Consider the following 24125-nt stretch of genomic DNA (forward strand, 5'->3'; position numbering starts at 1 on the left):
CAATTTGACTAACAGATAAATAAAAACCATCAGTAGTATATATGATAGGATTGGGTGACAAAGTAGATTTTTGTGAAAAAATGGTGGAATAAGAGGTCATGTGATTACAACATACGGAATCAAAAAACCAAGGAGATGTACTTGAGGTGACAAACAAAGCACTAGAAGGCCGGAAAAAACCTGATGAATTAATGCCTCAATGTCAGTAGCAGTGAGAGTAGTGGACACTGAAGAAGGCTCAGTAGCAGACTCAAGAGCAGAAGGAGCAGTTGGAAAGAGATGTAGAGATTGCAGCTTGCTCATGCTGGGATAGCAGCACCAGGGTGTGAATGGATTGATTTTGTGTACTCAGCAGATGAGGAACAAGGCGATGCTCCTAATGAGGATTCTAAGGAGAGTATGAAGGAGTAGAGTTAAATTTCAGTGTGTTTCAGTTAATGTTGTCAGTGTATTTTGTTGGTTGTTTTTCTGTTTTGATGTACGTGAATTTTGCTTATGTGTGTCTTTGAGTCTTTGTGACCTGTTAGTTTGTTTTTGTTTTTGTTAATACTCATTTATCCATTCTTGTATTCTGCATAACTATGATGGCCGACAAGTTATGTCTAGTGTTTTTCTGTTTTGTTAGAACGACTGATGTATATGACTGGACAGCCTTATTACGTGAGGAATGCGGTAACGTTTTCTTTCTCTTATTCCTACGCTTAACATTGGGGACAATGTTGATTTTATTGGTTTGGGGTAGGAATTTAAGAAACTTAAATGAGCAGAATTTTTGTATGGATTTAGAGAGCAATTTTATTTATTCTTTTATTTTAGGTTGGGAGTTTTTTTATTTTTGTCTCTTGGATGAAGTCATATGTCTGTGATAGGAATGTGATTGCAATAACATAGAACTAATGGAGGATATTAATTTTTACCTTTGCTTACGGATGTGTGTGAATATTAATGACATTGAGTTGAGACCCTAGTGAACTGTGGATTGAAAGTGGTTCAGTCACCTACTTAGAGATGTGTTATGTATGAAGTAGAGCTGGGCATTTGGGACCGGGCCTAAAAGCCCAGCTCCAAAAACCGGTCCTAGGACTGGTCCTTGGGAGGACCGGTCCTAGAAGGCCAGGTCCTAAGGAGGAGGGCCCGGGCCCTCCTCGGGCCCAGGCCCGGGCTCGGTCCCAGGCCTGGGCCCAAACCTTTTTTTGTCTTTTATCAATTTAATCCTTTGTAAAATTACATGAAACCCCCTAAAATAAGTATAAATTCAAGGACTAAAATGAAATTTTACAAAATTTATTAAAAAAAAAAAAAATTAACTGTTGGCAGCCAACGGTTATAAATTTTTTATTTATAACCGTTGGCTGCCAACGGTAACTGACACCAACGGTTACTTTTATATAATATAAATTTTTTTTTTCATTTTCCCCCCCATAACTACACTATAAATAACCCTAAAACCTTTAATTTTTTTCACACCAATCAATCTCTCATTCTTTCATTCTCTCAATCTCTCTACTCCAAATCTCCAANAGTCAACATTTAACTTTTGTTTCAAAGTCATGATCAGAAATGTTGGTCACTTGGGGAGATTATTATTCATTGAATAGTTTCCTTGATTTACGACAATTGCACTTAACCTGAAGTTTACATGAGGAATCGTGTAGCTACTGAGAAAATGTATTGACCATGAAATGGTGTCTTTTGTCATACCAATGCCTAGATAATTCCATCATTTACAAAAATAGGACTATTGAATTGACTGGTAATGTTAGCATACTAGTTAAAATACGTAAATGATAGAATAAATTACGACTCCTTTAAACTGTTGATCCCAGTAAATTTTCCCAAATTTCTTCGAAAAGAGGCTCTCTTCTTTCTCTTTCTGTCAAATCGACAGAACCATCCCAATCCTCCTTATTCTATAAGATCCAGGTGTTCCTGTTAGGACTTAGGTGACTGAGACGTGGTCTGATGTTGAAAAACTGTTTCTTACAAACCTTTCATAAAATCCTTTTCAATTCAGAACATTGGAAAACAAACTGAACATCTCATATAAACTCTTAAGTCTGAAAAAATAGTACTATTGGGTGAAATATTTATCGAAGGGTAAGTGAAACAGAGCAATTTAAGTTTATGTATTAATCACACAATTTAAACATGGAAGCTTCAGCAACCTCTGTTGCTAGACTGCATTAATCTTCATAAACAATAGCATTGAATCTTCATTTATTAATTAACCACTGAAAATCCCGATATTGATCCATGTGGCCGAGTGTGAGCCTGAACCATATGAAGGTTGGACTGATTGTCGCAAAGGAGCAGGGGAGAAATGTGTAAAGGAATGCCCAACTCACATAGTAGATAACAAAACCATTGAACATCAGCGGTAACATGAGCAAGAGCACGATATTCGGACTCAGCATTAGAGCAAGACATGATAGATTGTTTCTTGGCAGTCCAAGAAATCAGATTGCGACCTAGAAAAACACAACCATCGGTGATAGAGTGATGAGTGGTGACATCGGTAGCCCAACCAGCATCAGAATAGGCCAATAGACGAAGACCAGGGTCACAATGAAAGGTGAGACCATGAAACAAAGTGCCCTTAAGGTACCAAAAAATACCCTTAATAGCACACATGTCATAGTGAGTGGGAGTAGTCAGTCATTGGGCAACCTGATTCACAACAAAGGCAATGTTTGGCCAAGTGAGAGTGAGATACTGAAGACCAACAACCATATTATGATGGAGAATGGTATCCGAAAAGGGATCATCATCGAAGGACAGTAAAGGTTTAGAGGATCCAATGGGAGTGGCATACGGAGCGCATGAGTCAAGCTCAAAGTGTCAAAGTAAATCCATCATATAATGACGCTGAGATAGGTACAAAATAGTAGGGTCCTAGACAACTTCCATGCCAAGAAATAAATTAAGAGACCCCAAGTCTTGTCAGACAAAGGCAAAACATAAAGTAGAGACACAACCAGCGACGGTTGAGGGATCAAAACTAGTAATAACCAGATCATCCACATAAACAAAGAGAATTACCACGAAAGTGGAGGTGCGGTGGATGAAAAGTGAGGAGTCAGATCGACAGTTGGTAAACCCATGATTAACTAGGAAAAAGTATAGTTGGCGGTACCACGCACAAGGACCCTGCTTAAGACCATAGATAGCTTTAATGAGACGACAGACATGGGATGGATGTTGTGGGTCAATGAAATTGGGATGTTGTTCCATGAACATTTCTTCAGTCAGATAACCCTGGAGAAAAGCGTTCTTGACATCAAGCTGACAAAGCAGCCAACCATACATTGTGGCAAGGGCAAGATAGTGCAAATAGTGATAGGCTTGACAACAGGATTGAAAGTATCCCTGAAGTCCACACCAGACTGCTGATGAAAACCCTTTTTGTGAAATATTAACTAGAGAATAATCACACTAATATGGTAAAAAAAATTCAGCATCAAATAATCACACAAAGAACACCAGAAAAACCCTTCAATACAAAGGGAAAAACCACGAGATCGAAAGCTGCTCAAAAACCTCCACTATCTTACAATGATTCTTCTTAGTTTACTAGATGTATTCAAGAAACACAAACATCAAGAACAACCAAATCTTGAAATACTATCACAATAAGAACATCATTATCATAGTGGAAACAAGACCAACAAAAAATGGATGTTGGAAAGATCTTACCAAAACCTGTAATTACTGTTCACAGGAGCAAACCACCAGTTTCAGAACTCAAAATTTGATCTTCACCGTTCAAATTGTAGCTCCTTGTGTCGTGAGTATCTCTTCCAAATTTGAGCTCGATCCAACCACAGGTGAAGCGGGATCACAACTTTGATGGAACTGTAAAGAGATGAAAAAAAAAACCTTCAGCTTTTTTTTTTTTCCACCCTTACTTTATTTTTGTCTTTTATTCACTACAAACCAATGTTTTAAAAACCGACCCGGGACAAAACCCGGCAAGAGGGCCGGGTCCCAGGTCGACCGGTTTAACCTGGTGAACAGTAACTTGATGATGTCATCAAGTTACTGTTCACAGAATACATTCCTTTCCCAAATTTTACTCCAAAGTCCAAATCATAAACTCCAAAATAAAAAATCCATAGCAAAATATCATCAAACATCATTATATCAATAATACAAATCAAAATAACAAAATGAATGAATAAAAAATATAATATATTGTTTGCTTTCTTCAAGTATGGAGACTAGAAAAGAAAAGAATGAGGACTCAAATCTTCACCATTCAATAGCCTTCCACCGCGCCCATTATACTTCGATGCCAAAAAATCCCAATCAAAAGTGCCATCATCATCAGTTTCCTTCACCCAGAACCACGCAAGACCATTACACTGATAAATCAGAATATTTTAAAGCAGCAAATAGAGAAATATCAGAACACAATATTGTCTTATCAATTAGAACAAGAAATTTCAAAATTGGGGGACAGTGTAAAGTAGAAAGACAAATGCACAATTGGCGGCTATCATAATAAATAAAAATCGATGTCGGTTAAGGAATCTCCTTATTCATTACTTTATATTACCAACCATTTCTTTTCTTTAAAAAAAATTCAAAGTAAATCATTCATTGAGATATTCTAAACTAATCTAACTTTTGAGGATCTTCGTAATTATTTTCAACACACACCCACCTTCAATAGATTATATTATATACTTTATTCTTCATTTTGTTTTTTATGTTTTGATTTGATTCGACACAAGTCAGATGATCATAGGAATAACCAAGATTCTACCCAGATAGCGAAGATAAAGGACACAGTCCCACACCCTCCACACACTCTAATTTTCATATTACACTTCAATTTACCTACCTATTGAGCTCCCAAAATTCATCAATCTTATTATAAGCTTTATTATTATTATTACATATTATCAAATTGCCAACACCAACCACATTTTATAAATGTAATGACAAATGCAATAAGGTAGGAATATATATGCAGGAATCAATCAGAAATTGAAGCAGCGTGTCTTTGAGTTGACATATTTGATTGATGCAATAAGGTAGGAATATATATTGATGTCTTTGAATGCTGAGACAATGGGGACTCTTGCTGATTACAAACGGCAATATAAAGTTATAAACTATAAAGTATAAACTCTATAAAGTATAAACATTGTAGTAAAAAACTAAAAATGAAAAACAATAATAAGTTAATAGTGTTACAGTAACAAGAATGATAAACATACTTGGAAACTTAGAACAGAGACGAAATCAATACCTGGTGTTGGTGAAGACTGAAGACGAGCTGCCGTTGACCGTTGGAGATGTGGAGCTCGACTGTGACGGACGAACACTTGAACACTGAACAGAGCAGAACTACAGAAGAGAAGAAGAGATCGCGACTGCCCACAGTTCGTCAGTTCCTAAGCAAGAAGAAGATGACAATGATGGTGCAGCTTCCAGATCAACGGTGACGGAAGAAATGAGCAGATCGGCGGTGAAGAGAGGAGTGAGAACAGATCGCGAAATGGTGAAGGGGAGACGATGAGATTCCACGGTGAACTGGTGACGGTGAAGGCTAATGCGACGAGATTCACGGCGAAGTTAGTGAATTGGTGAAGGGGAGTTCGTGGATGATGAAAAATGGTTCAGAGGAGTTCAGACGAAAGAGGAAAGTAGCGTGAAATGGGGGGAAATGTTGATACTGTTTAAGCGCGTAGTTAAATTTAATATTTTTATTTTTTAAATTTTGTATTAATGTATTTGATTTTGGCATGACCCGGTTTGTAGTAAAGTTACCGGTTGGACCGATGGGTGCTACAGTACCCCTGTCCAACTGCGGGTCAAACTGGGCAGAGTGATTTTGTTGGTTATATGGCTCACTCGGCCCGGCTGACTGGCCGGGTCCCGGTTTAACCGGTTCAACCGGTCGGGCCAGGTTGGATTTTAAAGCATTGCTACAAACCCTATTGGGCTTTAAAGAAGGTCACCTTACATAGGAGGGACCCTGGCCCAACGCAGAAGGGAAGACTTTTTATGAGAGACTCCAAACTGGGTCCTGGAAATCTGTCATAAAATTACTGAAGTTGATCAACACGTGTTGAAAGTCCTTTTGTTTTGATCTTAAATGCATTTTTTCAGGCGGATTTCTCATAACCAGAGGGAAACCTGAAACTTCTAAGAAGTTTTGCAGCATTAGCATGTGAAGTTTCTGTGTTGTTGAAATAAAGAGAGTTTTGAGGAATCATATGATTGTATATTTTAATGTGTAAAAAACTATACAATTGAGGCCTCTATATATAGTGGAGAAGGCCAAAGTTAATAAGGAAATACACTATATGGAAAGATTCTAACCTAGCATAATTACAGGAAATTATAGCTTAATTACAAGAATAATCATATATTCTAGGGATATTATAAGATACTAATATATATACTAACAATATTCTAGGGATATTATAAGATACTAATATATATACTAACATCCCCCCTCAAACTCTTGGTGGTGAAGTCAACTGGAGTTTGGAAACAAGATCACCAAGTCGACTAGGTGGATGGGATTTCGTAAAAATATCAGTAAGATTATCTTCGGAAGAAACTGAATGTAATTGGAGGACAGCTTGCTGAAGATGATGGCGGATGAAGTGACAATCAATCTCAATATGTTTAGTACGTTCATGAAACACATCATTATATGTAATCTAGATGGCACTACGATTATCACAGTGAAGAGGAGAACTTATTGATTGAGGAACACCCATATCTTTTAGAAACCAGTGTAACCACAAAAGTTCAGATGTCATATTAGTAAGAGCGCGATACTCAGCCTCAGTGTTAGAACGGGCAACAATAGACTGTTTCTTACTACGCCATGAAATCAAAGAAGTACCAACAAAGAAACAATAACCAGTGGTGGAGCGACGATCAGTAGGATCACCAGCCCAATCTCCATCAGAATAGGCCTGTAGCTCCAGAGAGGAGTGGGATGAGAAGTGCAGACCATGAAACAGAGTACCCTTGATGTAGCGTAGAATTCGAAGAATCGTAGCAAAATGGGTGGATCGAGGTGCACTCATAAACTGATTGACCAGATGAACAACATATGAAATATTAGGTCTGGTGATAGTAAGATAAATGAGACTGCCAACTAACTGTCGATAAAGAGTTGTATCTACAAGTGAAGAGCCGTTAGTGGCTAGAAGCTTAGTATTATACTCAAGTGGACTAGCAACTATCTTGCTGTTTGTCAACCCAGCTTTGGAAAGTAAATGAGAGGCATATTTTGCTTGAGTGAGATAATATCCATCATGATTTGAAGTAACTTCAAGGCCAAGGAAGTAGTTAAGATGTCCCAAATCCTTCATCTCAAATTCTGACTAAGAAAAGTTTGAAGATCTCGAATACCAGCAATATCATCACCAATAATAATCATATCATCTACATAGAGAAGAAGAAGGATAGTACCTGCCCCAGTAGTGCGAAGAAAGAGTGCAGAATCATATGGGCTAGAAAGAAAGCCTTATTGAGAAACCATTGGCTGAAATTTCTCAAACCAAGCTCGAGGAGCCTATTTGAGCCCATAAAGTGCGTGACGAAGACGACAAACTTTATGTGGAGGATGCTTATAGCCAGGTGGAGGCTGCATGTAAAGTTCTTCAGTAAGATCATCGTTAAGGAAAGCGTTTTTAACATCTATTTGAAAAATTTCCGAACATTGGACAGCAGCAACTACAAGTAAAGATCTGACAGATGTAAGTCTAGCAACAAGAGCAAAAGTCTCCTCATAGTCAATCCCATACTCCTGGGTAAACCCCTTAGCAACAATTCGAGCCTTGTAGCGTTCAACTGATCCATCTGCTCGAGTCTTGATTTTATAAATCCATTTGCATCCCACTGCAACTTTACCATGAGGCAAGTCCACCAGATCCCAAGTATGTATTTTGACAAGAGCATACAATTCATCAGACATAGCTTGCTGCCAAAGAGGATTAGTACGAGCCTCATGATAATTGTGAGGTTCGTGAAGGGTGGCAAGGACAAAGTAACAGTGATAATCACGAAGATGAGTAGGAGGAACACTTACCCGACTGGAGCGACGAGATTCAGGGAGTGGAGAAGACTAAGGAATGGGTGGTGTTACAGGTGGTCCATACAATGCATCAACTGGATTGGGTGCAGCAGTGGAAGAACTGTCTGAGGAGCTTAGAATCTCTGTAGAAGAGTCAGAAAATAAAGCCATAGAGGGATCAGTGAATATGAGTGACTGGTTAGAGGAGGAAGGGGAGAACGTGGATATGCTAGTAAATGGTTTGTGTTCCCAAAACTCTACATGACGAGAGACTCAAAGACGTTTGGAGATAGGATCATAACAACGATAACCTTTTCGAGTTAAGCCATAACCAAGAAAACATCATAACCGAGAATGGGGTTCCAGTTTGGTTCGTTCATGAGGAGGAAGAGTAACAAAACAGGCACAACCAAAGACACAAAGTAAGGAATAGTTAGGAACTATACCATAGAGAAGCTCATAAGGAGATTTGTTGTGGACTATAGGTGAGGGTACCCCATTGATTGTGTACACAGCAGTAAGAGTAGCTTTACCCCAAAACTTTTCAGGCAAAGAAGCAGAAAGTAAAAGAGCTCTTACAATATCAAGGATATGACGATGTTTTCGTTTGACACGACCATTTTGTTGAGAGGTATAGAGACAAGAACGATGTGACACCGTGCCTTGTTGATTTAGGAACTCAAGGAGAGTTTTGTCATTGTATTCCATGGCATTATCTGAACGAAAAACTTTAATGGTATAAGAAAATTGAGTTTGTACCATTTTGTGAAAAGTTTGGTAAACACGAACAAGCTCAAATCGATGCTGTAACAAGTATAGCCATGTATAACGAGAATAGTCATCAACAAAGATAACAAAATAACGAGATCCCCCCTCAGTAGGAGTGGGGGCAGGACCCCAAATATCAGAGTGAATCAAATCAAAATGTGCAGTCGAAAAAGAGTCACTTATATTAAAAGATAAATGAGTTTATTTGCCAAGTTGACAGGAAACACAATCAAAAGACTCAAAACCTATAGAACCTAGGTGACCTTGGGAGGCCAAAAGATGAACACGAGGTATAGAGGCATGACCCAGCTGAGAAGAGATGGTAGGAGCAACAATGGAGCGAGACAGATGGGATGGAAGCTGCAAAGAAGTGAGCTCGAATAGACGTGCAATCTTACTACCTATCCCAATAAGTTGACCCCTCTGTGGATCCTGCACATCAACACCAACATTAGAAAAGGCAAGCTGAAGACCTAATTCACAAAGTTGACCAACTGAAAGGAGATTTAAGGATAACTTGGGAACAAGATAGGTGTTGTCAACAGATAAGGTAGGGTAGGAAATAGACCCAATTTGACTAACAGATAAATGAGAACCATCAGCAGTGTATATGATAGGATTGGGTGATAGAGTAGATTTTTGTGAAAAAATGGTGGAATTAGAGGTCATGTGATTACAACATGCAGAATCAAAAAACCAAAGAGATGTACCTAAGGTGACAGACAAAGCACTAGAAGACTGGGACAAAACCTGATGAATTAATGCCTCAATGTCAGTAGTGGTGAGAGTAATGGACACTGAAGAAGGCTCAGCAGCAGACTCAAGAGCAGAAGGAGTAGTTGGAGCCACGACATCAACTTTAAACAAGGGGTCTCGAGATTGATTTTTGTTCTTCAATTTTTGACATTCCACAATAGAGTGACCTAAACGTTTGCAGTATTTGTAGAAGACAGTCTTTGAGGACCGAGAAGGGAAACGACCCGAGGCTGAAGAAGATCCAAAGGTAGTCTGGGGGATGGCAGCAACAACTGAATCTGGAGTTTGCATCTTCATGGTTGAATGATGATTTTCTTCAGAAATAAGTTTAGCAACTGCAATCTCAAGAGTGGGAAGAGGTGTGTGATGCAAAAGAGAGGCCCGAGTAGATTCAAAATCCTCACGAAGTGCCATCATAAAATGCATAAACTGACGACGATCACGGTAGGTTGCAAACAACTCAATGTCATCAGAACATTTGAGGTGAGGATCTGCAGTAGACAACTATTCCCAAAGATTATCAACTTGAGAATAGAAATCAGCAATGGACTGACCTGATTCCTGACACGTCTGATAAAGCTTAGTCTCAAGCTGGAACAGCAATGAAGCATCATGAATGCAGTTGTATTGTTTAGCAAGAAAATCCCAAGCAGCTTGAGCATTACCAAGCTTGGGAAGCAGGCTATGGATGGATGGAACATAAGTATTGATAAACCCAGACAATATTTTATAATGAATACTATGCCAATCTTCAAGCCGACATGTAAACTTATCAAGACTCTCACCATCTTGTTGCTTGCGGGCAAGAATATCACCAGAAACATAACAACACAATTTTCGTCCTCTAAGAAATACTTCCATATTTTGAGCCCACATATTATAATTTGAGCCATCCAAAATGATATCAATAGGACGAACAATGGTATCAAGGTTGGGAGAGGAGTGAGACATACCTCAAATTTTTTTTTTTTTGGTCAACGATCAACGAGTCAACGGGTGGACCTGGGTTGGACTTTGAACCGAATGAGCTGATTTATAAAAGAAAGAAAAATGGGCTGGGAAGGCTTACTTGGATTGGGCTTGAAGTTGGCTGTAACAGGCTTGAAATTTTTGCTGGAGATGTGTGGCATGTGGTCAGACGTGTAGAATATTCAGGAGGCGTGTAGGGGCACGTGCGAAAGCATATCGGACACAGAAACACCGATAAAATTCTCAGGACGCCATTTATGATCAGATTTGATAAAAAAAGGGAGCAAAAATCGCATGTAAAACCACGAAAATCTCACTGTCAGTGTAGGGAAAGCCAAGGTTGGTGCGGAAGGAAACATCAATGAAATGGCTTGCATGGACTGGAAGATCAGAGTAGTGACTCTGATACCATGTTGAAATAAAGAGAGTTTTGAGGAATCATATGATTGTATATTTTTGTGTGTAAAAAACTATATAAATGAGGCTTCTATATATAGTGGAGAAGGCCAAAGTTAATAAGGAAATATACTATATGGAAAGATTCTAACCTAGCATAATTAAAGGAAATTATACCTTAATTATAGGAATAATCATATATTCTAGGGATATTATAAGATACTAATATATATACTAATAATATTCTATGGATATTATAAGATACTAATTTATATACCAACATGTGTTATTTCTGATACTAATTTTTCATCTTAAACGTGATTACTATTGATTCTGGCTTCATGCAGGCCAGTTGTAGAATCTAAAACTCTTCAAGTTACGTATTACTTGATATGATTGAGCTTTCCAAAATATGAAGTTCTGCAGACGGCAATGCATTGTACACAATTTGTCAAATGTATTAACTCATATACTGAAGAAAAAATTATACAAAATGAAAAATGAAAACTAAAAGATTTCAATATAAATTGGATTTAGATAACACAGCTGCTACTTCGTTTTCCGTACAAGTGAAAATCTAAATACTGATCCAGCGTCATGAATATGACGCCCTTTTGATAACAGTGCAAGTATCTTCTTGATCTTTTGTTTCTTTTTAGTCTCCCCTTCACGTCCGTACTCGCCATAACGGCACCAAAAAATTACATTGATTTCCTTTTGAAAATAACAGTTAGGGTATTAGTTCTTATTCAGACACCAATCAATGGCGGAAGACTTGAGGAGTCTAGTCGCCAACTTGAGGTTATTCCTTGAGGAAGTGGAGAGTAAGTTGGATCCTTCAGATTTTAAGTACAATTTTCTACAACCTTTGCTTGATTTTTGCAAGGGAAAGAATATTGACAGAACTGAAATGGAGGAAAAGACTTTTCACACGATTGGCCAATATCCTGATCTTTTGAAAATGTTTGGGGACATCTTGAAGAGTCTAGTCGAGTAGAGGATGGTCTTGAGGAATCTTGGTCATGGAGAAATTGAAAATACATCTTAGGAAGAAGAAATATAAGTGTTTGTGTGTGATTGGGTGCCCCTTGAGGTACTGTTTTCCTGGAGTTATTTCTTTCTTGTGATGGGCTTTTGCAATTTGCAAACTTTAAAAGCTTAAATGACGTTAAATCCTGATTTGCATTTCTTTGGTTTGATTGTTTGTGTTTTCGTTATTGTTTTCCTTGTGTGCTTAATGATGCAGAAGACATTAAATTCTTCAGAAATTTCCAAACTTAACTTAGACAGCTGCTACTTCGCTTTCTTTACAAGTGTAAATCCCAATACTGGTCCAAGTCATAGACGCCATTTTTAATAACGATTTAAGAATCTTCTCGATCTTTCCTTTCATTTTAGTCTCCATTTCATGACCATAGTCCATATATAGTCAACATAACCGTAACTGAAAATTACATTGATTCTCATTTGAAGAAAAGGGTTAGGGTTTTTCTTAATCGACAACCACCGAACGATGGAGGAGGAGAGGCAGAGGCTTCACCGGGAAACGTTAAGTTTTGTTGAGAAAGTGAGGAGCAAGTTGGATCCTTCAGATTTTAAGTACAATTTTCTAGAACAGTGGCGTTATTTTTTCATGGGGAAGATCGACAGAACTGAAATGGAGGAGAGGGTTATTCGTACGATTGGCCAGTTTCCTGATCTTGTGAAAATGTTTGGTGATCTCTTGAAGGAAATAGAAGAATCTGTAATGATTTCTAAGAAAGAAAAGAAGTAAGTGTTTGTGTCAGAATTGAAACCTCTTGAGGTACTGTTCTCTGCGACTTATTTCGTTCTTGGTGGATGTGATGGATGATATTGGCTTGTGCTTTGTAGACTTCAAAGACGGAAATATGTTAAATCTTGATTAGCATTTGGTTTTGTGAATCTATGTATTTTGTTGCTGTTATTACTTATGTAGAAGAAAATGCTGCAGAATGGTTTGCTTGGAATTTTCTTTTCAAAAGATCATAAAGAATCATGTTTTGTCAATAATCCGCTGATTGATTCTCTAAACTTTTCCCAAACATTTCCATACATTTTATTGGCAACTGCAATAGGCACTACAAGCATCTTTCAATAGGCAATTCAATAATTAGACTTAAATTGATAGAGGTGAATGACTTGGGAAACAAAAATACCACGTTTACAATCTCTTCTCATAAATTTTCTCTTGTAATTCGATGTGGTAGTTCACGATTCATTAGTTCACAAATAGGTAGATAATAAGCTAGCAGAACCTATTTGTGAACTAACTAATTATGAGTTATTATGAGATTATAAGAGAAAGTTTATGAGAAAATGTTATAAGTATAATATTACTAGTTGGGAAATCAAGAATACTGTATATGTGGGTGGAGAAAGTAGTTGTTATGAGCAATGGAGAAAGTCTTTGGTACAAAGAACCAGACAATGAAGGTGAGTTACATCAGGTGAATGTGCCTGTCGATAAAGGCATCTGTTACGTCATGGCAATGTGTCTGACATGCATACATACTCCTCATTGGCGGGTTGCATGTGCATCAGTTACACAAAGGTTTTGTCTCTATCTGAGAAAGTGAAGCAGAGGAATCTGGTCATTGAGATTTGGGCTTTGAGGGTTAGTTCCAAAATCTGTATACTCCAAATCATTGTCATTAGTTTTGTATATTCACTGAACCTTTTTTATTTGGCCCTTAGAATTGAACCGACTACCAGTTAATAAGCTTATATTTTGAAATAATGCTGTGGCTGATTTTCTTGCGAAATCTAATGACCATCTCCTCATTATTTCAAAGAATTTATGAGTGATAATAAGAGGTTTAAGGATTAAATTTCCTTCCCCTGTTCCAACCTTGGAACAAAATTAGTTTAATTCTGAGTTTATTATGGGAGTGCATAATAAATATAAATACAATTAGAAATACATAGTTTGCATTGAAGTCACAACAACAGTAAATTGACCTTAAATTTCTCCATCCCAGATCTCTTCAATGGACTTGTAGAGAGAAACCTTCACATATACAAAATAAAGCGGAGAGGAAGTCAAGCATTAAATCTCGTCCTTTCACTCGAAAATATTACTAAAATAAGTTCAGATAACTTGAAAAAAATTGGAATGAACTGACTCAGAAATCTAATTAGCTGAGCAACTGTCTTTCCTTTAGCATCTCTTTCAGCACTTGAGAATCCATGACTCTGTTAGTTCCCCAAACTACTCCTTTGGCTCCCAACGGCGAGTAAGCTGTTATATGGATGCCCTTTTCCTCACAGAACTCTCTCAGCTTCTTCTGTTGCCAAACTGGGTTCATCTCCACCTAACCAAAATATCCAACACGCGTGTTTATTCAGCTATATCAGCACTAGAAACATAAAAATTTTGTTAAAAGAATTGACTTCTAACTTGATTGATAGCCGGAGGGATTTTGGCAGAGGCAAGTAATTTCTCAAGCTTCTTGCAGGAAAAGTTGCTGACTCCTATGGATTTCGTAAGACCCAGCTTTTGACATTCCTCCATGGCCTCCCAAACAGATTCTAAATCAATTGCAACGATATTTTCTTCATTAATCGCAAACCCCGACCCTGGTTTCAAGCTTCCCGGAAAATGAATTTGATGAAGATCAAGGTAATCCAACCTAAGATTCCTGTAATATTGAAACAAAATATCAAGGAGTCTGTATATATATAATACATGTAAAAAATAAACTAAGAAATTAATGAAAGTAGTAGTTTACTTGAGAGAGTTTTGCAGGGCAGGGAGGACAAGCTCACGGTGTGAATCGCTAGTCCAAAGCTTTGAAGTGATGAAAAGCTCATCGCAAGATTTGATGAGGCCAAGATGTAAAGCTTCCACTATTGCTTCGCCGAGATATTGTTCGTTCTAGTACATTGAAGTAGTAGCGAAGTGTCTGTAGCCCAGTTGAATTGCTTGGAGAACATAATCTTTTGTAGCTCCAGTTGAGTTGAAAGGGAATTCGGCTGTGCCAAAGCCTACCAGAGGAATGGTTTCGCCATTTGAGGGTAAGATTGCCACTGGAATGCTCACCATTTTCTCCAAGAGAACTCAACCGCGTTTAGTATTTGCATTCCTTTGTTATATATAAATGATGTTACTCTTTTGATATAGACTTTGGATCAAGCTTTAAAGAGTTGATGTTAATCCAATGGTTGCAATAAGGTAGCGTATATTATTTACAGCCGGCCGATTAACTGTTTTCGAATTAATTTTTTAAAGTAATTTTTAATGTTTCTTCATCAATTGCACATCACTTCTCTAAATATAAAAATAAAAAACAAAAAAATTAAAATAAATTTATGTAAGCGTGGCCTCATCACTTGATTTTATTAATTTTTATTAACCACTTTTATATAAAACATAACTGAGACCGTGGGTTGAAGCCATATACAACCCCTTTGATTTGTTGTTACTATTGGACTATCCATGGGTGGATCATATAGGTCTTTGGGGTAACGTATTATTGCAAATTGGGATATAAAATAAATTGTTTAATGATCTAGATAATCAAAGTGTACAACCGAACAAATTAAAAGAATTGTTATTGTCCTTTTTCAGGAAAATTGCTATGTTTCAATAAGGCTTTCTCTGTCGCTGCTAATATTGTGTGTGTGGTTGCTTCCTACTGAAAGATGATGAGAGGTCTGGTTTTCTGGAAGAAAAGAGAGGAACAGAGCAACAAGAGTGATGAAGAATTACTCTATCACTTCCTTCTTTTAAACTTAAGCCTATACAGTAGCCTATTTATACAAGTGAAATAAAATAACCTTTACAAGAGAAAACAAAAAGAATATACAATATTGCCCTCAAGCATATGTATAGCTCATGATCAAATCGGTTGAGAATTTGTTGGGCGTGTATGTATAGCTCAAAATGTCATGATCAAATCTGTTGAGAGTTTGTTGGGCATGTAGTGGTGTTGCTCTCTCGGTTTTGCTCTTTTCGTGTGACAGCTGACTTATCATCCTCTAATATCCCCCCGCAAGATGGAGAATAGATGTTTTCTATTCCCATCTTGGACAAAAGAAAGCCAAGTTGAGTGGAAGGAAGTGCCTTGGTGAAGACATCCGCAAGCTGAAGTGAAGAACAAACATGGGAAGTGCGTAAAAAACCAGATTGAATTTTGTCGCTAATGAGATGGCAATCGATCTCAATGTGTTTTGTGCACTCGTGAAACATCGAATTTGCTGCGATATGTAAGGCAGCCTGATTATCGCAATAGAGATCAGCTGCAAGTGAAACCGAGATGTGTAAGTCCTGTAAAATATAAGACAACCATTGTGGTTCACAAGAAGTAGTTGCCATGGCTCGATACTCAGCTTCAGCGGAGGAGCGAGAGACCACAGTTTGCTTCTTTGAACGCCATGAGATCAATGAGGATCCAAGGAAGATGCAAAAGCCCGTAATGGAGCTGAGAGAATTGGGGCAGGAGGCCTAATCCGAGTCAGTATAACCTTGAAGATGAAAAAAGGAGCTGGAGGGAAAAAGGAGTCCTTGACCAGGTGCATTCTTGATGTAGTGGAGAACTTGGTGAGCTGCATGTTGATGTGAGGAAGTAGGAGCAGTCATAAATTGACTTAAAACATGGACAACGTAGTTGATATCGGGGCGAGTAATTGTGAGATAAATTAATCGCCCAACCAAACGTCGATAAGGGAGAGGATCCGAGAGAGGTGGACCATCATCCATTCGAAGCTTCAAATTTTGTTCCATTGGCAACTTGAGTGGTCGAGTACCGAGAACACCAGCATCAGATAATATATCTAGAGCATACTTCCGTTGACAAATAGATATATCATTGGAAGAACAAGCAACTTCAATTCTAAGAAAGTAACGAAGATTACCAAGACATTTAATCCAAAAACGCTTACTGAGAAATGACTGAAGAGCAACAATAGAGTCCATGCTTGAGCTGGCCATAATGATGTCGTTAACATACACGAGAAGTGTTGTGAAAGAGCAATTGTGCAGCCGAGTAAATAGGTTGTGGTCAGCCTTAGATTGTTGGAAGCCAAAAGTGAATAAGGCTTGAGAAAACTTTGAATACCACTAACGCGGGGCTTGTTTTAAGCTATAGAGACTCTTGTGTAAGCGGCAAACCTGATTCGGTGCCCCTTTGAAATAACAAGGAGGTTTGCACATAAAAACTTCTTCTTCCAAGTCGCCATGTAGGAAGGCATTTTGAACATCAAATTGCCTAAGAAACTAGCATTTGATAGAGGCAACTGCTAAGAAAGTCTGAACAGTAACAAGTTTTGCTACCAGGGCAAAGGTTTTGTTGTAATCAAGTCCTTCTTGCTATCCTTTGGCGACAAGACGTACTTTGTAGCGCTCAATGCTTCCATCAGAATTATATTTGACTTTAAAGATCCATTTGGAGCCAATGGTGTGCTTACCAGCTGGTAAATCAACAAGTGACCAAGTGTTATTGAGTTCAAGGGTAGATATTTCAGAATTCATAGCCTCACACCAATGAGGGTACTTGACAGCTTCTCCATAAGACTGAGGTTTAAGTGTGGTAGACAAAGTAGAGATAAAAGCATGATAAGATGAAGAAAATTTATGGAAAGAAATAGAAGAAGAGATAGGAAATGGCTTACTTGAGTTGCGGGGCCTTGCTGTGGACAAAGATGAGAAGGCAGCATTGTCACATGTCTCTGACAAGGGATTAAGCTGCATTGCTTGAGAAGGTGCAGGACCATTGTTGGAGAGCATATAAAGTCACTTAAATTAGGGGAAGGGCGTCGAGAGCGAGTAGTCTTACGAACAAGAGGAGGAGGAGGAGGAGGAGGAGGAGTTATGGATGTGTCAATGGGAGGTAACGCAGAAGTATCGGTGGTTGTGTGTTGCGGTGTGGGTTGAGGGTGTGTTGATATTGAGTCTGGATCAGGTAATTGGAAGTTGGGGAAAAGGGTGGAAGGAGAGGGAATGAATGACTTAGGAAGTAAGGATAGAGTTTGGAAAGGAAATAGAGTTTCAGGAAAGATAACATCCCTTGAAATGAAAATTTTATAGGTGTTGAGATCAAGTAGTCGATACCCTTTCACACCAAAAGGATATCCAATAAAGGCACAGCATCGACTATGGGGATCAAATTTATGACGATGGTGGGAGGTGGTGGAAGCAAATGCTAGACACCCGAAGACACGAAGATGAAAGTAGGAGGGAGATTTATTGAATAGGACTTCATAAGGGGTCTTGTTGTGAAGAAAGGGGTGGGAATACGATTTATTAGGTAGGTGGCTGTAAGAACACAAGCATACTAGAATTCTAATGGTATTCCTGATTGAAAACGTAAGGCACGAGCCACTTGAAGGAGATGTCAATGCTTTCTCTCGACTAACCCATTTTGTTTAGGGGTCTCGACATAGAAGGTTTGATGAATTATGCTGTGTTCAGAATAGAAGTCTGTCATGGAAAATTCCAAGCCATTGTCACTATGCATGATTTTAATTCCTATATTAAATTGAGTGACAACCAGATTACAAAAGGATTTTAAACAAGGACGTGCATCAGATTTATTTTTCAGAATATACACCCAAGTGCAACGAGAGAAGTCATCAACAATTGTGAGGAAAAACCGAGAATCATTGTGGTCTGAAATATTGTGTGGTCCCCATAAATCACAGTGAACAAGATCAAAGCAATTAGAAGTAGAGTTAGTGCGAGAAGGAAATGGGAGCCTTGTTTGTTTGGCAAGAGGACAAGTAAGACAAGGTAAATTTTCATTGATATTCATATGAGTAGTTACATTGGTATCTTGAATGTGTAACATGTGAGAATGGGAAAGGGGACCCAATCGACAGTGCCATAAATAATTAGCACTGTCGAGAGGTTGCACGGAGGCTAAAATGGGATTTTTAAGTGTAAAATGCTGTGAAAAAGTATGAACTAAAGCTTGAGGTGAGACATCTGCTGTGTGTAAGTGATAGAGACCATGTAGTAGGCTACCCTTCCCAATCGTTGTCCAGGGAGAAACGCCTTGTATAAAACAAATATCAGAGAAAAACATAAGACAACAATTCAGTTGTTTGGCAAGTTTAGCTGCAGATAGCAAATTAAAATGGAAATTGGGAACACATAAAACGTCATGGAGGAGAAGAGTTGCTGTCACTTGCACGGTACCAATGTGAGTGACAGTAGCTACTTCTCCATTTGGGAGTTTAACAAAATTAGAAGTGGTAGATGTTATTTTGGTGAAGAGGGAGGGGCTGTAGATAATATGATATGTAGCCCCCGTGTCAATGATCCAAGGTTGAGAAGTAGAGGAAAAAGAAGACAAACACAAAGAGATACTAGCAGCCGATGAAATATGGGATTGATTTAGAGGAACAATTTGGAGTTGGTTTGCAGATGGAGAAGCAGTCGAGTTCGTCTTGTGTAACAAGGCTATAATTTCTTGATATTGCTCTTTATTCAATACAAGGTTTGGTTCATTGCTGGTTGCCGAAGAAAGGGTTTCCATGGAGACAGCATTGAGGGGTGGCTTGTGATACTTGTGTCCAGGGGGATAGCCATGAAGCTTGTAGCAATGTTCGATAGTGTGTCCAATCATCTCACAATGAGTACAGATAGGGGCTGTGGCATTTCCAGATTGAAGCATTGGGCCAAAGTATGGCTTGTGATTTTACAATGAGAGTAGTACGGCTTGTCTTGCTTGGGAGAAAATTGAGATGGTCGACGAGTAGCCAATGTAATAGTTTCAACTGGAGGGGCAGCGGAGGTGATGAGATGATGCCGTTCTTGTTATTGAATGTAGGAAAATACTTTATTGACAGGTGGTAGAGGATCAGTCAACATAATCTGGTAACGAACATTTGTAAACGAGTCATAGAGACCCATCAAAAATTGGAGCACACAGTCTCGTTGGTATCGGGCAGAGATGATTTTCGTTGAGGCACAAGAGCAAACAGGTAAGGGGTCATAGATGGAGAGTTCATCCCAAATGGATTTAAGTTTGCCATAGTTGGTGCTTACCGTATCTGTTTCTTGTGACAGATTAGCAAGGGTTTTCTTCAACTCATAAATACGGGGACCATTTTGAGGGGAAAAACAGTCCTTTAATTCAAGCCACAATGCGCTAGCATCATCAACAAATGCAACTGATGGACGAAAAGGCAGACTGATAGCGTTTTGAAGCTAGGACACAAGCATATCATTGCATCGTTCCCACAATGAGAGGAGGAGTGCAGAGGTAGAGGGGGGTTTGTCGATAGTTCCATCAAGAAATCTGAGTTTATTCTTTGTCCGCAGTGCTCGTTGAATGGATCTGGACCAAGTGGAGTAATTCTCAGTTGTAAGATGTTCGGTGACCAGAAGGGTACCATGATTATCAGAGGTTTCAAGACGGTATGGGTTGTTTGGGTTGCTGAGGTCAGTAAGGTTGAGAGTGGGAGTTGACTCATCATTCTCTAATGTTTCAACAACTGCTTCTGATGCCATGAAAGATGATGAGAGGTCTGGTTTTCTGGAAGAAAAGAGAGGAACAGAGCAACAAGACTGATGAAGAATTACTCCGTCACTTCCTTCTTTTAAACTTATTATTAGAAGTCTGTACAGTAGCCTATTTATACAAGTGAAATAAAATGACCTTTACAAGAGAAAACAAAAAGAATATACAATATTGCCCTCAAGCATATGTACAGCTCATGATCAAATCAGTTGAGAATTTGTTGGGCGTGTATGTACAGCTTAGATTGTTATGATCAAATTTGTTGAGAGTTTGTTGGGCATGTAGTGGTGTTGCTTTCTCGGTTTTGCTCTTTTTGTGTGACAGTTGACTCATCATCCTCTAATACCTACCTCCAATAATAGAAAGAGAATTAGAAGACCAGCCGACGTCCGAGTATTAATCAACCAATAAAACAACAAACCGGCTAAATTATTCAACAGATTTAAATAATAGCTAAAGTACAAATGCAGTAACCTTATGTGTGGCTATAATAGCTAAAATACAAATCCGGTCTTATAATTCAGACTTTAATTTTCAGTAGCAGGTATTAACTTACGAATGAGTTAATCCAAGTAAAAAATGACCAAAGATACTAGCAAAAGTCAAGTCCGAAATTTTAAAAAACCAGAATGTCTACAAGAGATTGAGATTGATCATATATTTATAGGATGAACGACATGTTCCCACCCGAAGTTTTCATTTACTGCTCAAAAACTTTTGAAAAGACAATTACCTACTTTCCGCTGATATATATCCGTTAAGACTGAAGGAGGATAAAATGGTAATTAAATCCAAGAAGAGTCAAGGGTAATGTTTACTTGCCCTATATTCCCATCATCTTTTATGTCCCCCCTCCCATTTCATCATCTTCATCTCACCTTTTTTCCGGCGAATACCCATATTTCAAGCTTGTTTCCGGTCGATTGGCAAATCGGAAATTCATCCTTTCAGCACCACTAGAACCCCTTTCACCCCCTCTTCTAAACCCACCATTCAATCGGCTTTTGCCACTCCCTGTTTGCCGTCCATTGGTCCTTTTTGGGCTGCCCACCACCGATTCGTAAAATTCCCCAGCCAACCCACCCACTCCAAACACCAAAAGGCAACCTATCAATACCTAAGGACTCATCGGATTCACCTAATAGTGGTTATATTTTGAAATATTATTATGGCTGATTTTCTTGTAAAATCTAATGACAATTTACTCATTATTTCAAAGAATTTATGAGTACTATTGAAACATATATCATCATTCTCTCTTACTCGAATTGATTTTGAGTTTAATTAGTTTAATTCTGAGTTTATTATGGGAGTGCATAGTAAATATGAATACAACTACAAATACATAGTTTGCATTGAAGTCACAACAACAGTAAATTGACCTTAAATTTCTCCAGCCCAGATCTCTTCAATGGACTTGTAAGGACCCTTCTCTGACACAAATGACTGAATGATGTTCCCTCTCATCTGTGGAATTTGTTCTATTTTCTGAAGTTCTTCTGCACTTAACTGCCAGTCAAATATCTCAAGGTTTTCTTTCATTCTTTCTCTGTCAAAGCTCTTCACAACTAAACTTACTCCTTGCTCATAAACCCACCTGAGAGAAATCTTCACATATACAAAATAAAGCAGAGAAGAAGTCAAGCATTAAATCTCGTCCCTCCACTCGAAAATATCACTAAAATAAGTTCAGATAACTCGAAAAAAATTGGAATGAACTGACTCAGAAATCTAATTACCTGAGCAACTGTCTTTCCTTTAGCAATTGCAATCTCTTTCAGCACTTGAGAATCCATGACTCTGTTAGTTCCCCAAACTACTCCTTTGGCTCCCAACGGCGAGTAAGCTGTTAGATGGATGCCCTTTTCCTCACAGAACTGTCTCAGCTTCTTCTGTTGCCAAACTGGGTTGATCTCCACCTAACCAAAACATCAAACACGCGTGTTTATTCAGCTATAGCAACACTAGAAACATAAAAATTTTGTTAAAGAATTGACTTCTAACTTGATTGACAGCCGGAGGGATTTTTGCAGAGGCAAGTAATTTCTCAAGCTTCTTGCAGGAAAAGTTGCTGACTCCTATGGATTTCGTAAGACCAAGCTTTTGACATTCCTCCATGGCCTCCCAAACAGATTCTAAATCAATTGCAACGATATTTTCTTCATTAATCGCAAACCCCGACCCTGGTTTCAAGCTTCCCGGAAAATGAATTTGATAAAGATCAAGGTAATCCAACCTAAGATTCCTATAATATTGAAACAAAATATCAAGGAGTCTGTATATATATAATACATGTAAAAAATAAACTAAGAAATTAATGAAAGTAGTAGTTTACTTGAGAGAGTTTTGCAGGGCAGGGAGGACAAGCTCACGGTGTGAATCGCTAGTCCAAAGCTTTGAAGTGATGAAAAGCTCATCGCGAGATTTGATGAGGCCGAGATGTAAAGCTTCCGCTATTGCTTCGCCGAGATATTGTTCATTCTGGTACATTGAAGCAGTATCGAAGTGTCTGTAGCCCAGTTGAATTGCTTGGAGAACAGAACCTTTTGTAGCTCCAGTTGAGTTGAAAGGGAATTCGGCTGTGCCAAAGCCTACCAGAGGAATGGTTTTGCCATTTGAGGGTAAGATTGCCACTGGAATGCTCACCATTTTCTCCAAGAGAACTCAACCCCGTTTACTCTTTTGATATAGACTTTGGATCAAGCTTTGAAGAGTTGATGTTAATCCAACGGTTGCAATAAGGTAGCGTATATTATTTACAGCCGGCCGATTACCTGTTTTCGAATTAAATTTTTTTAGTAAGTTTTAATGTTTCTTCATCAATTGCACATCACTTCTTTAAATAAAAAAATAAAAAACAAAAAAAATTAAAATAAATTTATGTAAGCATGGCCTCATCACTTGATTTTATTAATTTTTAGTAAGCACTTTTATATAAAACATAAATGAGACCGTGGGTTAAAGCCGTATACAATCCCTTTGATTTGCCCTTATTACTAGGTTACCCATGGATGGATCATATAAGTCTTTGGGGTAATGTATTATTGCAAACTGGGATATAAAATAGATTGTTTAATGATCTAGATAATCAAAGTGTACAACCGAACAAATTAAAATCATTGTTATTGTCCTGTTTCAATAAGGCTTTCTCTGTCGTCGCTAATATTGTGTGTGGTTGCTTCCTACCTCCAATAATGGAAAGAGAATTAGAAGACCAGCCAGCGTCTTGAGTATTAATCAACCAATAAAACAACAAACCGGCTAAATTATTCAACAGATTTAAATAATAGCTAAAGTACAAATGCAGTAACCTTATGTGTGGCTATAATAGCTAAAATACAAATCCGGTCTTATAATTCAGACTTTAATTTTCAGTAGCAGGTATTAACTTACGAATGAGTTAATCCAAGTAAAAAATGACCAAAGATACTAGCAAAAGTCAAGTCCGAAATTTAAAAAAACCAGAATGTCTACAAGAGATAGAGATTGATCATATATTTATAGGATGAACGACATGTTTCCACCCGAAGTTTTCATTTACTGCTCAAAAACTTTTGAAAAGACAATTACCTACTTTCCGCTGATATATATCCGTTAAGACTGAAGGAGGATAAAATGGTAATTAAATTCAAAAAGAGTCAAGGGTAATATTTACTTTACCCCTATATTTCCATCTTCTTTTCATTTCCCCCCTCCCATTTCATCATCTT

The 24125-nt window shown here is 38.1% G+C and overlaps 2 protein-coding genes and 1 pseudogene across 5 annotated transcripts; all 3 read right to left on the reverse strand.

Moving 5' to 3' along the window:
• Positions 1-8386: 8386 nt before the first annotated feature.
• On the reverse strand, positions 8387-10519 carry LOC116131865. Its single transcript, XM_031417529.1, has 3 exons — positions 10123-10519; positions 9076-10059; positions 8387-8760 (listed from the first exon to the last, which is right to left on the reverse strand). Exons 1-3 carry the CDS (start codon positions 10517-10519, stop codon positions 8387-8389), a joined length of 1755 nt encoding a protein of 584 aa, XP_031273389.1.
• Positions 10520-13852: 3333 nt separating this feature from the next.
• LOC116131927 (non-functional NADPH-dependent codeinone reductase 2-like) lies at positions 13853-23163 on the reverse strand. 4 transcript variants are annotated; one of them, XM_031417597.1, is made up of 5 exons: positions 22751-23163; positions 22420-22660; positions 22155-22334; positions 21820-22023; positions 13853-13934 (listed from the first exon to the last, which is right to left on the reverse strand). In XM_031417597.1, exons 1-5 carry the CDS (start codon positions 23062-23064, stop codon positions 13914-13916), a joined length of 960 nt encoding a protein of 319 aa, XP_031273457.1. In that variant the 5' UTR covers positions 23065-23163; the 3' UTR covers positions 13853-13913. The 4 variants fall into 4 exon arrangements, with proteins under 4 accessions (XP_031273457.1, XP_031273456.1, XP_031273455.1 ...); XM_031417596.1 differs by having other exon boundaries at positions 13868-13919; positions 21805-22023; positions 22751-23162; XM_031417595.1 differs by lacking the exon at positions 13853-13934 and adding an exon at positions 20508-20761 and having other exon boundaries at positions 21798-22023; positions 22751-23161.
• On the reverse strand, positions 13979-15046 carry LOC116131930 (annotated as a pseudogene).
• Positions 23164-24125: the final 962 nt, after the last annotated feature.

This window comes from Pistacia vera, unplaced genomic scaffold (genome assembly GCF_008641045.1).
Source record: "Pistacia vera cultivar Batoury unplaced genomic scaffold, PisVer_v2 Contig246, whole genome shotgun sequence".
Classification (NCBI taxonomy): domain Eukaryota; kingdom Viridiplantae; phylum Streptophyta; class Magnoliopsida; order Sapindales; family Anacardiaceae; genus Pistacia; species Pistacia vera.